Genomic DNA, 12,820 nt, shown 5'->3' with positions numbered 1-12,820 from the left:
TTAAATCCATTAGTTCAATAGAATAAGTGACTCTATGAGTCTGAAAGTCTTCCTCTGACTTTAGGAGCGAGGTAGCTCCGCTACATTGGGCGTCATCCCTCCTAATGTGAATGCACCCATGTGCATCACATACGCAAATGTGAACCACACCCGAGCGCTGGGTCTAATTATTATTATTTAGTAATTGACCATCCCCTTAAGCACACCAAGTGTACTTAACGGGGACTGTGTAACATTAGGTCAACTTTAGCCCGTTTCATCTTTGGAGTATTCCACGTGTTATCACGATTGAAGTCCTACTCTCGAATGTGAAGCCGCGCTTACACGTTTTTAAAACATTTGCTTCACAGAGGGCTAACTAAGCACGTGAAACATAAAGGATTATATAAATCTCATTTTTTTTCAATTATTACGAAATTAGGCGTATTGTTTTAGTTTTTGCCAAACATAATTATTGCATTGCGTTATTTTGTGAGAAATGCAATTATTAAATTTAACGGAATTACCGTTTCAATTGACTTGTAAACGAGGCAGGTAGTATGATAACTTGCGTATTAACTAGAAAAAGTGGGAATATTAGTTTACGTATGGAGCCGCCGTCGCCCCGCGACTCGATCGATGCCACCGCCGAGGAATTGTTACACCCACTTGAAGCACGCGTATTAGATCTGTCGCAAGAACTTACGCAGACGGATGTGGACGCCCCCGCGCTCTCGGATGACGAGGTTATCACCAAACTTAACATGTGCGTGCGGCATCATACTCGCCGTATAAATTGTCTTGCCGTATAAGCTAAAATTATGCCATGGGGCAGGATTGCCGAGACGCTTGAGGAAGTTGAAACGAGTTTTCGTAGGGAGCGATCGTCGCCCTATCGCCGCGATGGTAGGGCATTTTCTTAGAGAAAAGAGAATAAACTAAATTAGAGGTGTTGTTGCAGGCCACTTGATTGGTAATCTGCTTCAAGTGCTGGAACAAAACGAAGATTTTTATCCGATGGTGGGTGTAGATTGAAGCAGCGTTGAAATGGAGATAGTAAACTTCGACTTCGTTGTGATATAAACTGCAGTTAGAAGGAAAACTCTCGGATTTAAGCGTTAATCGGGTGAAGGCAGCAACGTGTCGCCTCTTACTGGCAACGGTGCCAGTGAATAGTAGAGCTATCGTACGGGTATTGGATGATGACGACGAGATGCTAGAGCGTGTGTGTGGGTTTGCCACGGATCCCGATCCAGGATTGCGATGCTATGCCACGGGACTGCTCTCGGTGGGTCTCAGAGATCGTTCGGTTGCTGATACCGTCGTTAACAATGACACACCCTTAAAATTGCTGAAACGAGCGAGAATGTTTGCGTCAAAGCTGGAAAGAGAGCGGCAGCAAGCTGTTAAGTATATTCAGGATCATCTCCGTCTTGTCGCTTCTCGCCATAAAAAAACAAACAATTCTAGTGGCAATGGCAATACGAAGGCGACGACACCGCAGCGACTGTCAAAGCGCAAATACTCGGATACTATAAGCCGAGCAACTTCTCATGGGAGCGAACACAGTGAGAATGCGGACACTGCTATTACGATGGAAATGGACGAAGACGAAGCGCACAGTGTCCTCATGCCGAATCAAGAGCCACTTGCAATCGCCCAGCATGAAGAAGACGTCATGGGAAGTGTTGGAGAAGACGGAGTTATTGTAATGCCCAGTCCCGAGCATCATGAAGAAGGCTTGAAGCACTTGGTGATGCTTGAGCTGCTATATACCCTGGATTGTCTTGGATCAATGGGCGAATATCTGGAATTATTGGCGCCAGCTTTAAAAGAAGACATTGTCGGGACTATTGTGACGTTTTTGCACAGTAAAAACCACGCAGTGATATCGCACACCATGACATTGACATCTCACTTTCTCGCACACAAGAAATTTTGCTTCTCGCTAATTGAGACAGGAGGGGCCGAGTTACTTTTTGCTATCCTTAAAGGGCAGCAAGCGGCTGGACAAGTGGGCCTTTTTGATCGCAGCTTGTCCATGTGCCTTCATGGCTTTGCATCGTCGTCGGCAGTGGTTGAACGCCTTGTTTCTATGAATCCAGACAGTATGCTCACGGCAGCATTCCACTTACTCGCTAGTCCCAATGACCGGGCACGGCAAAATGCGGTCATATTTTTTAGCTTGACGCTGAGCTTTAAAGTCATTCTCGACTACTTTGAGAAACACAATGGGTTGTATACGGTCTTAAATATCATTCGAGTCGGCAACAACCCTAAGTCAGCTGCCCAGCGGCAGCTTGCTCAAGATGGTTGTCTCTGTTTGCGGCAATATGTACGCATGCACATGGCACTCGTTACGCATCGACTACGCCGAAAATTAGCACAACTGAACCATCCATCAAATCGGCAGCAGACTAACACAACGCCTATGCCTACGGCAGCAACCGCTGCGTCACGACTTCCTGCCCGTGTCCCGAAAATTTCGTGGTCTAAAGCAATAGATCTCGATGACAAAACGCACGAGCAAAACATGGTGTTTTACGAGAAATATCGCTTTAGTGCCAGTAGTGGCAATTCAACCAATTCTTGGACTGCAGCAAGTGGTGTAGGAGGTGGAATGTGGCCTCCTGCAGCGAAGCTCAGCCATTTGCGAGGAACTCTTGTTTTGCTAGAAGTCGTGGCTATGATGTGTTCAGTAATGCACAATACAGACCCAGATGCCAATTCATCGACGGTTCGGACATGGATGGCCGAGCGTGCGCAGTTTTGCTTGGATTCATTACGCGTAATGACACTTGTAGTGCCATTTCTAGCAAATGAAATATGCTCGACGGAAGTGCCTTTGGAGGAAAGTAGCTGCGGCAAGAAAATTGGAATCACAATCTTGCTAGAAATTGCTATGAGTAGTAATCCAAGAGACTCGGAGCTCGTGCGCGACGCTCTGCGTGTATTTTGCAATTGTGTCTCCCCTCCTCACTATGAAGATTGCTGGCAGCATCCGCTCAAAGATATACGACAGTATACCTTAACAGCTAGAAGTATGCGAACGAACAAGGACGACCTGTCACAACGTTTAAAGTCAGAGGAAGTAGACCCAGAAGGACTCACCGCTTCTGTAGACGCTTGCTCTAATTGCTGCTCAAAGGCTAAAGATGACAAGATGCTGAGACCAGTTCGCAAACTTGCGCGCGAACGAAATGCAATTAAAGTGTGCGTCTACTTATTGCGCTACAAACGCTCTGTACAAAATGCTGACGCAATTCGTCTTCTGGCCACTCGTGCTTTGTTGGGTCTTTCTCGTGACCGCCATATTTCTCAAATTATTGAAAAGATGCAAGTTGGCCAGTTACTTTCAGATATGATTCGTAGCGACCCTGTACTAGAAGAAAACGCAGATATTCACGTTCGCTTTCGCGAATCTGCTCTGGATTTGATCTCGCACGTTACTCATCGTGCTTCAAATGTAGTTATTAATGAAGCAACTGATCCTACGGTCAGAAAAATTGAAAAGGCAAGTATTGTCGCAAATACGAAGATTTCATACGACGAGAATGAGCTGCTGAGGCTGATCCACGATCATTTAGTTACAAAAGGATTACATCACGCAGCTTCTGCTTTGGTTAACGAAGCAAAAATCCTTGCTGACAACTCAAATAAAGTCTTATCTGTAGCAGCTGGGACGCTGAGTAATGACGAAAGTATGTTACATGATCAAAATATGTTGACACACCATGAAAAGCGAGCCTTAGGAAAGCACGAGGTCCTGTCAAGTTTTGTAAGCCAGCGTGAAGGTGGGTATCTAAGCGGCGACGAAATACCGCGTCCGAGAAAGCTGCAACGAATTTCGTCGCTTGGATCGATTGTACCAGAGATGGCAACTTTCCACGTGGAGGATGATATAAAAAAATCGCTTTGTTTTGAAGGGCAGCTTAACACTTCAAGACCAGCTACAACTTATAGTCATTTAAGGAAACAAATGCGACAAGCGTTTTGCAGGCCGCACTTCTTTCAAAATTCTATTCTGGCCCAGGCAGCATCATCTCCTCGGGTGGCGTCGAGAGTTATCTCGTCGGATGCGCTTCAAAGACTGCCGATAAATGCACGATTAAGTGGAAATACCGACGCAGCCGCTATGTCTACGCTAAGTAAACTGGATGATATCATCACACATTACTTGAGAGAGCAACATCGCCAGTGCGCAAACCCGGTTACAACAGTTCCGCCATTCAAAGTATTGGGCAAGGGCTCGCAGCATCGCTGCCCGGATCCTCCGGCAACCACGCTGTCGAATTTAAGCATTTGCTCACGGCTAATGAGGCGCAGCCGAACAGGGTGTCGCGTGGGGACCTCTGCGTTTTCGTCATCATCATATGCCAATGCTGGAATTGATCGTTACATATATAGTCGTTACCGCCCCTATCGCACTCTTGGCGCACACGTGGGATCATTTGCATGGGGAGGAGTAAGTGTTGCTCGATTTTTTGGCCCAAATCAGCAAAACATGCTTATTGGGAATCATGATGGGGAGCTCAGGCAATTCAACATTGAGTCTGATCAAGTGGTAGAAGAATGGCTCTGCCACTCGCCATCCAGCGCTATCGTCAGTCTGGAAACGAATGAAGTCACATTGATGGGACTTCAAAGCCGACTAATTCTTACGGGCGCTGTGGCGCTTTCAGAGCTTTCTGCAAATGAAATTGCTTTGTGGGATGCTAACGACACCAGCTCGCTTGTAGAGCGCTGGCGTTTCCAGGGAGGTCTTCGTCCGCAATTTAATCACTACGGTGACCGTATTGTTACACTGGACGCGCGATCGAACAATGACGATGACGGATACGGTCTCTCTGTGAAGGGTGCTCTTGTTCTCGATATTGCAACTGGTGACGTTCTGTGTGAATTGAAGGACACAAGCCGCTCCAATGACTATGGAGCAGAAACAAATTGTTGTTTTTCACCGTGCGACGGCACAATCTTGACTGACGGAATGCTGTGGGATGCTCGTATTCCTACGCGTGCACTATACAAATTTGACAAGCTGTCGAACGTTGGGTGCGGCATATTTCATCCAAGTGGCAATGAAGTGATAGTTAATTCTGCAGTCTGGGATCTTCGAACGTATCGCTTGTTGCGCATGGTACCAGCATTAGACAAGTGCAACATCAAATTTAATACTTCTGGGAGTGTGCTGTTCGCATACTATCCGTACGCAGGGGTGAGTAGGATTGCTTTATTTAGTTGCAATGGCTAATTTTGTCTTATACTTATCAGGGAGACTACTTGGAGCGGCGAAAAAGCAAGTTAAAGTCATGGTTTCGAGTACTTGATGCGCGTGACTACAGAGATATCACGACAATAGATCTGGGCCATCCTGTGTTTGATCTTAGTTTAAATAACACAAGTACGCTACTTTCTGTAGTGGAAGGACGTTACGTCGAAGCTGGAGACGTAAATGATGATGATTCGGTTTGTCGCCTCTATGATATTGGGAGAAAGCGCGCTGCTGAAGATGACTCGGATGCCGAAGATGGAGAGGAGGAGTCAGATACACTGGATGATGACGAATATGACGACGAGAATTCCAACGATGAGGATGACGATATGATAGGAGATGACGATACTGACGAAAGCGAGGAAGATACATCTGAAAGTAGCTCAATGGAAGGTGGCAGCTCAGAGGAAGACGACGGAACCGAAGAGAATAGTGAGGATACTGCTGCGCATATTCTTGGTTTTGGCGGCGATAGCGGTGAGGAAGATGGCGACGGGTCAATTCTTTCGACTCATGATCTCGGCTATGTATTTGAGCTCCCAGATACGACGTACTACGAGGTACACGGCCAATACTCGAGCGACGAAGACGAGGCTGACGAAGATGAATAGATATATTTAAGATGTGCTGGCACAAAAGTAGGAGTATCACCCTCCACAATCTAATAACTTCAGGCATATGTGTCTGTTTAATTTATCATGAGCTAAGGCAGTTTAATTTAGGTCTGCTACAAAAATCAGTACATGTCAGTTCTGACAATGTAAGGCTGCGGATAAAAACCTTATCGACGACAGTCGTTGGCCCTAGGACTCACGAATCTCTTCGCGATTACCGTAAAGGAATCTTGCTGGATCGCCGTGGCTGTTACCGGTGTGGTGCAAATTTAGATTTCCGGCAATTCGTGTATAGCTGCTACTTTGAATTCAAAATACATATAAGCACTACATATAAGCACTACCGCGCTCCTTGCCTGACAAGCGTCGTTGCTATGAGGATCAAGTACATGCTTCCACTTTGTGCATTTCAATAGGAAACATTAATGCTAAAGATCTGGAAAGAACTTGTGAAAATAAAAATGGACACTATAATGATCTATCACGAAATATAACCGAGCGGTCGCACTGACTATTTCCAGTGTTTCACTTTAAGATCCGTGTAATTGCTCTGATCAGCTCAGAAAGCTCTTGAAGATTAATCACTTGCATTTCTTTGCTGAGTTTTACATTAAGCATTTGTTTGTCTTCGTAAATTTTCGCCGATTTTGAAATTGGCTTCACATTGTGGATTTTCAAGAAAAAATAAATTTGCCGGTTCGAGGAACTCGCGGACTCAGCTTGGCATAAGTATTGACCTACTCACCACGTATACATTTTTTGATCTAGCGTGCCACTAATACAAGACACCGCTTTTAAAATATATCAAGATTTTAAGCTAATTATAGCGAAAGAATGAAACACGTCTTTATGGTTTGGCCTTACCGTCTGGCCGAGATTATCTCGTACTCTGCTTATGCTTAGAACTTGTACTTTAAAATTTAAAGCCAGAGTGGATAGCCGTCACACCAAACGTATAATTGGTGTATGTCACGTGTTTAAAACCGGCATCTTGTATCATGGCTTTAAATTCCTCCTGTGGCAGAAATTGGCGAATGCTTTCGACCAGGTATTGGTAAGACGAACGGTCATTCGCAACCTTTTCGCCCAGCAATGGGATCACATTAAACGAGTACTACCATAACCATGAAATTATAACAAATAAGTTCCAATTTTTTACAGCATCAATCTGATCAAGACTTACAGTGTCATAAATCTGGCGAATGATTGGATTTGGGACTTGGCTAAATTCCATACACATGAAGCGGCCTCCGGGTTTAAGTACACGGTATGCCTCTTGGATGGCGCGGTCCACGTGAGTGACGTTGCGGATACCAAATACGATAGTATAAACATCGAATTGATTGTCCTCAAAATCCAAATGCTCAGCGTTACCTTCTACCCACCGAAAGAGCGACTGATCCAAATTTGGTGACACTTTGGCCGCACGTTCTAAGCCCACTTGCAGCATGGACGAGTTGATATCGCACACTGTAACCTCAGATCCATTAATACCTCGAAGAGATTTTGAGAGCTTTTTAGCAATTCGAAAAGCAATGTCACCGGTGCCTCCTGCTACATCGAGACACTTGATTGGACCCACGGGGTGCAGCGTGTCGACAAATGCGTCCTTCCAAAGGCGATGCATGCCACCGCTCATAAAGTCGTTCATAACGTCGTATCTATCGCAAAACATATAAAAACAGTTGAAAGAGAGACAATTTATCGTGGCGAGTTCTTACTGCTCAGCCACATTGTGGAATACCGACGCTACCATTCGCTCCTTTTCTTCGACAGGTACCTCCTGAAATCCGAAATGCGTTTTCGAGCTCCAATGTTTACGAAGATCAGCATTTGGAGTAGAGAGGAAGCTAGAAGCGGAAGAGAGGCTGCGTACGAGGCGTGCGTTGTGACGCAAAGGAAGTGTGACAACGCTGTGCATATTTGGAAAATTGAGTGACAATCAAATCTGTAAATTATGTTTTGGAAAGGTGGTTTGTTACTTAAGTAAAGTCATTAGACCCACCACTTTGGGTGTGGTACACATTGTGATCCACCCTTGTGTATGTGATGCACATAGGTGCATTCACAGTAGGAGGGATGACGCCTAGCGTCATCCGTTACGCGAGGTATCCAGAAAGATACGCTCGCAATACATATTAGTGTTATCTACAGAGCTGACATTTTTGACTGGTTAAAATAGGTATTTATGTTTAATACGATTAAAATTAATCAGTCTGAAAACTACTTCCTACTTGGTAAGTGCGCACGAGCAGTCGGATCACCGCTCCCGTGGCGACACGTATACCAGAGTACTTAGTGCGTTGGGTGAGGTCGCTAAGGCGCCCACGACAGCTACCTTACTGCACGCGAGAGTAGACGGTCAAACCGCTTCCTCACTTTGCTAGGGTGTGTGTTTAAGTAGCCGCATTAAGACGTGCCCTCCTACACATAACCATAATTTCATTTGAATTATGCGCTGTTCAAATTAATGTTAATTAAATTTCAAAATAAAATACAATAAGGATGGGACCGGAAAAGCACGCAGTACCGTGCGCGATTTCGGCTATTCCTGGAATTCACACTGTCCTCCCGCGTAATAAGGATGCGTCGGCGGCTTTAAGTGCCTCTGCCGAAGAATTGGGGGCAAGGACGTGTTGCCACTCACCGTGTCTGTCACCTTGCGTAGGTGATGTAGTATTTTTTCGTAAATCAGGAAATTCTAAATTTTAGAAATTTTATGTTTTCAGCCATGGTGTCGGGAATTCTGCAGCGCAGAACTGCTCGAGCCAGTAGCGGCGCTTTTCAATCCGGACCTCTACGATGAACGAATGCGCCAAAAATAGTGGTGGCTGTTAATCCCGGTAGGATGGCAGACACAGTGGAGCGAGCTGGCTCGGGAGAGACTGGGTTGACTTCGGAAGACAAAGAAGAGCCGAGGCCTAAGCGTGGACGGTTACGCAAGCGTATAGAGCTGAAGACGATGTTATAAAGGAGGAAGAAGAAGATCAGGATGAGTATCCGGCGGCCGGGTGATGGGAAGTTGTGGGCGCGGTGCTGCACGGCAAGACTTAATCCAATGGGAGGACAAGTCTGCAGAGTGGAAAAGCGTCGAAGAGCTGAAAAGCTGTGCGGACTTGGTGAAGGCTTACGACCGGTATCTCAAAAGGATTCGGACAGCTCAAAGGCATATGCCGAATTCGTCGCCACCGATCTGCCGTGTATTAAGTTGATGGCCGATGGTTTCAAGAACGACTGCGGATTTCACGCTTTGAAGATGGCCTTTGAGCTGATAGGAGGCTTGGACGAGGCAGCCATGACGTTGAGTCTTCTTGCGCAGGAGTAATGGAAGCGGATGAGACTGAGCGACAGCGGGCGGCTCGGGGGATTAAAGTTCAGACAGCTGACTCAGTTTCTCCGGGATGAGGTTCTTCGCGCAGGACGAGCCGTGGATAAGAGACGTTCATGCAGAGCCGCTATCAGGGCGTTGGATCTGGACCCTGGGCATAGCGCAGATGTCTTGGCGGAAAGAAGGTTTACTTAAGGATGGTGCGTACCTCGTGTATGCGCTCAAGACCTCCCAGCGCGGACATTTTATCGCGATGCAGAAGGATGGGCATGATGGCTGTGTGGGAGGACGTCAAAACCCATGGTATCATGACTCAGACATGAATAAGAAAAATCTGCTTCGTCCGTCGGATAGAGCTTAGATTTGGAAGCGAATAAGCCGTTAACCGCGGTAAGGAAGGAGTCCCATTGAATGTGAATCAGAGTGCAAGCCCTGATACAGGAGGCCGCTAGGACACCAATAAGTCGAATCACCCAGGGCTTTGACGGACTTTGACTGACGAAGGGTACGCAGACAGATATCTGGAAAAGGCTTGGTCACGTGCCAGCATCGTTAGGACACGTTTAAAGGCCATTTTCTGGGTAGTATCATAACCCCGTCGAATACTGTAGCGCATATGCGCGCTATTGCTTGAGTACTTGTGCAAGTAAGCCGCTAATCCATGGAACTTTCTAAGCTCTTGACATCGATGGAACTGGCCAGTCGGTTATTGCCTTTATCTTTTCGGGACTAGGGTGCCACACCGTGCTTCCCGACGATGCATCAAGAAGTAAGATTTCTACACTTTTAGAGATTTGCGTACAACTAATGCTTCAGCATAACCCTCCGTCTTGGTAGCGCTACTACAAATTCACTCGGGATGAGCTGGACATATGATAAATATCGATCATGTTTTCGGCTCAAAACGAATCGATGAAGCATTGCTTGCCATCGCCTCACCACCGGCACCGGAATGGAGACATGCTGTGCATAGTGCCACAAATCATCATCTAGGCTAGCAATAAGCGGCCCCAAAGCGTTCGTGCCCGGTGGATATTTATAGCCTCTGCTTCAGGAAACTCACAATGGTAGCATCAACTGATGACAGCCCAAACGAGATGTCAAAGAACTTTTCCGTGTCCGTCTGCTGAAGGACGCGCATACCTGGAAGAAATTAAAAATTTGTCGTTTGGTTCAGTGAAAGCAGCACAAATTTTGACAGGTTGAGCTTCGCGCTTGAGCCGCTGCAGTACGCCTGTCAAACTTGAGCTGAAGCTGTAATTGGGTAATGGAGTTACTCAGTTGGTCAAGTCATCGGCGATGAAGGTGCCTGTGGAAGTATATTACTCTTTGAGTGACCGCAACAGGTTTTTAAGTGGTTAAATCGTTAGGACAAAGAGAAGAGCAGAGGATCTCCTTGTTTAACCCCCTAATTGAAAACTGTGATGGGCCCCTCCCGTTACATGATACTAAGTTTTACATATATGTTAATTAATTAAGTAGGGTGCAATACCCAAATTAGCGGGTGTAGCACGTCTCATGCTTCTGTGTTATCAATTGGGAGCCAGACCCATTATTAGCCAGTGTGATGTCGGCACATAGATGGAAGACTTCCATGAGGTCGGTAAGTCTCTTTCATACTGAGGGTTTTCGAGTAAAATTTACATATATTTCGGACTTACTTAACGCTTCCTCACGTGCACGTGTAAGCCAGGTAACGTCGGTCTAAGCCCGTTACACCTGGTAGCACTTTGTAGTCCTTCCCATGAACAAGTTTGAGATGAGCAATTCCGCGCAGCCACTGAATCCAGAGGTGACTCTGGATCACACGGCATTTTCTCATCTCACCAGTATTGAGTGGCAAGCTCTCCACCGCCTCGCAGCGGTGTCGGGGGAGGTCGTCGTCACGTCGCTTCTGAGCGCAGCGACACCGGACCGACAGCGACTTCCTATCCCCGAGTTCATGAACTTCGAGCTAGCCGATTGTTATCGACGATTATTAACTCCCTCGCTTCCTTCACGGGACGAGTCCGTGAAGATTGAATCCTCTACCTACTCTGGTGTAAGTAAGGACCGTCTTCTCTGAATCGATGGTTTCGAGACGTCGAAATTGCGAAAGGCCAAGGAGTGGGATCGGAATGCTCGTTGTGGACGAGTGTGCGTTTCCAACCCTGATACCTCTACAAAACGACCTTCATCTCGCTTGAGCCGCCTCAAGACGAATCCCGCGTGCGAAACCGAGTTCTTCGCGCTCTGACAAGGGAAGATGTCGACGCACGACTACTCTCAAAAGAAACGATACCTGGCTTCGTGCATTGTCACGAAGCCCATTGACATGGCATAACAGGTCCACGTCTTCGTATTTGAAATGCGTGAGGGTATGAACCGCTATTGAATCACGCGAGAAGATCCAGCTTACTTGACAAAAGCATTTGCCCTCGCGTTGCGCGAGAACTGTATTGTGACATATTCGTATGCAAGCATTATTCCGTTGAAGCACCGACCATATCGGCCAGAGCCGATGGAGACCGACGTCGTCCGACTCCTGCTCGACAGTCTGCAAAGAATGACAGCCCACTAACTTGCTTTCGTTAAAAAAAAAACCACTGTGCCGCGGAGTTTCGCGCACCAGCTCCCGCCGTCAATCATGCTGATGTCGCTGGACACTTCGTCTCTGACCGAGTTACACTGTCCGGTCAAATGACATATGGGGTGCGCGCGATTACGTTCGCACGCCGCTATCGAATTCGCTGGTTGGGCACTTCTCCCGAGGAAAATACATGGAAACCTCGCTTCTCCCTTCTTCGTCACGTTCCGGACGTCGTCCGTGAGTTTGAGGCCAATTCTTTCTTGGTCGCGGAGGCGTCGGTTCATCCCGAGGCGGAAAAAATAAGCACGACGACCTTCCGGCAAATGGAACCGCCTCCGAGTTGCGAATGCGGCCTTTACCTCCCGCGAGTGAGTCGCAACAACCAATCAATGACCCGGTGGAGTCGGCGCGAGCCGCCATAAATAGTGGAGGCTTCCTTTTCACCAAGGCTACGCTCGTACTTGCCGATCAAAGCTCGCTGAGCGATCGCTCAGCGATGTGGGTTTTCCAGGTTTTCCTAGTCGGTCTAGACAGGATAGAGGACGACGGACATCCCTCGACCACGTGGACGAAGCAATGGTGGCCCTTGTTCCAAGCATTATTACACATTTTGTCGCGTAAGGCGCTGAGGGAATGATCAGCGCGGAGATCCTCCCAGATGACCAGCCAACCGACAAATCTGCAACCGCCGAACATCATCCAATTCCACCGCTGGATGATGGCACACCACGACGTCTGAGCGCATCGAATCCGACGCCGTCAATCATCTTTCCACGCAGGCTATGAAAGCGCTGGAAATGCTTTCGCACGGTGTCAGGAGAGTCCGGAGTATCCGCTCCGGACAAGTCATTCAGCGATGTAGCCTTGGCTTAAAATATATGCGCCAAGAATCAGCTGGCAGCATCGATCCGTAAAGATGCCTGCCACTTGTTCATCAGATGGCCACCTGATGAACGTCGGGAGCACCCACAAGCGTGTGGATGTACTACGAGTGAGTGCGATGGCCTCACTTGTGGTACGCCGTTAGTACGACTTCACAATATCACGGTGTGATTACT

At 47.1% G+C, this 12,820-nt stretch overlaps 2 protein-coding genes across 2 annotated transcripts; one reads left to right on the top strand and one right to left on the bottom strand.

Moving 5' to 3' along the window:
* Positions 1-587: 587 nt before the first annotated feature.
* On the top strand, positions 588-5,963 carry CCR75_006908 (uncharacterized protein; the record flags this gene model as incomplete). Its single annotated transcript, XM_067964973.1, has 5 exons — positions 588-745; positions 815-885; positions 941-999; positions 1,070-5,194; positions 5,251-5,963. 5 exons carry the CDS (start codon positions 588-590, stop codon positions 5,860-5,862), a joined length of 5,025 nt encoding a protein of 1,674 aa, XP_067821426.1. The 3' UTR covers positions 5,863-5,963.
* A 501-nt stretch (positions 5,964-6,464) lies between these two features.
* On the bottom strand, positions 6,465-7,786 carry CCR75_006909 (uncharacterized protein; the record flags this gene model as incomplete). The annotated part of the gene is made up of 3 exons (XM_067964974.1): positions 6,465-6,979; positions 7,049-7,526; positions 7,587-7,786. 3 exons carry the CDS (start codon positions 7,784-7,786, stop codon positions 6,779-6,781), a joined length of 879 nt encoding a protein of 292 aa, XP_067821427.1. The 3' UTR covers positions 6,465-6,778.
* Between the last annotated feature and the right edge of the window lie 5,034 nt (positions 7,787-12,820).

The sequence above is a fragment of the Bremia lactucae genome, linkage group LG2 (genome assembly GCF_004359215.1).
Source record: "Bremia lactucae strain SF5 linkage group LG2, whole genome shotgun sequence".
In the NCBI taxonomy this organism is placed as follows: Eukaryota; Oomycota; class Peronosporomycetes; order Peronosporales; family Peronosporaceae; genus Bremia; species Bremia lactucae.
The sequence above is the reverse complement of the archived record's forward strand: the minus strand, read 5'-3'. Positions and strand labels throughout refer to the sequence as shown.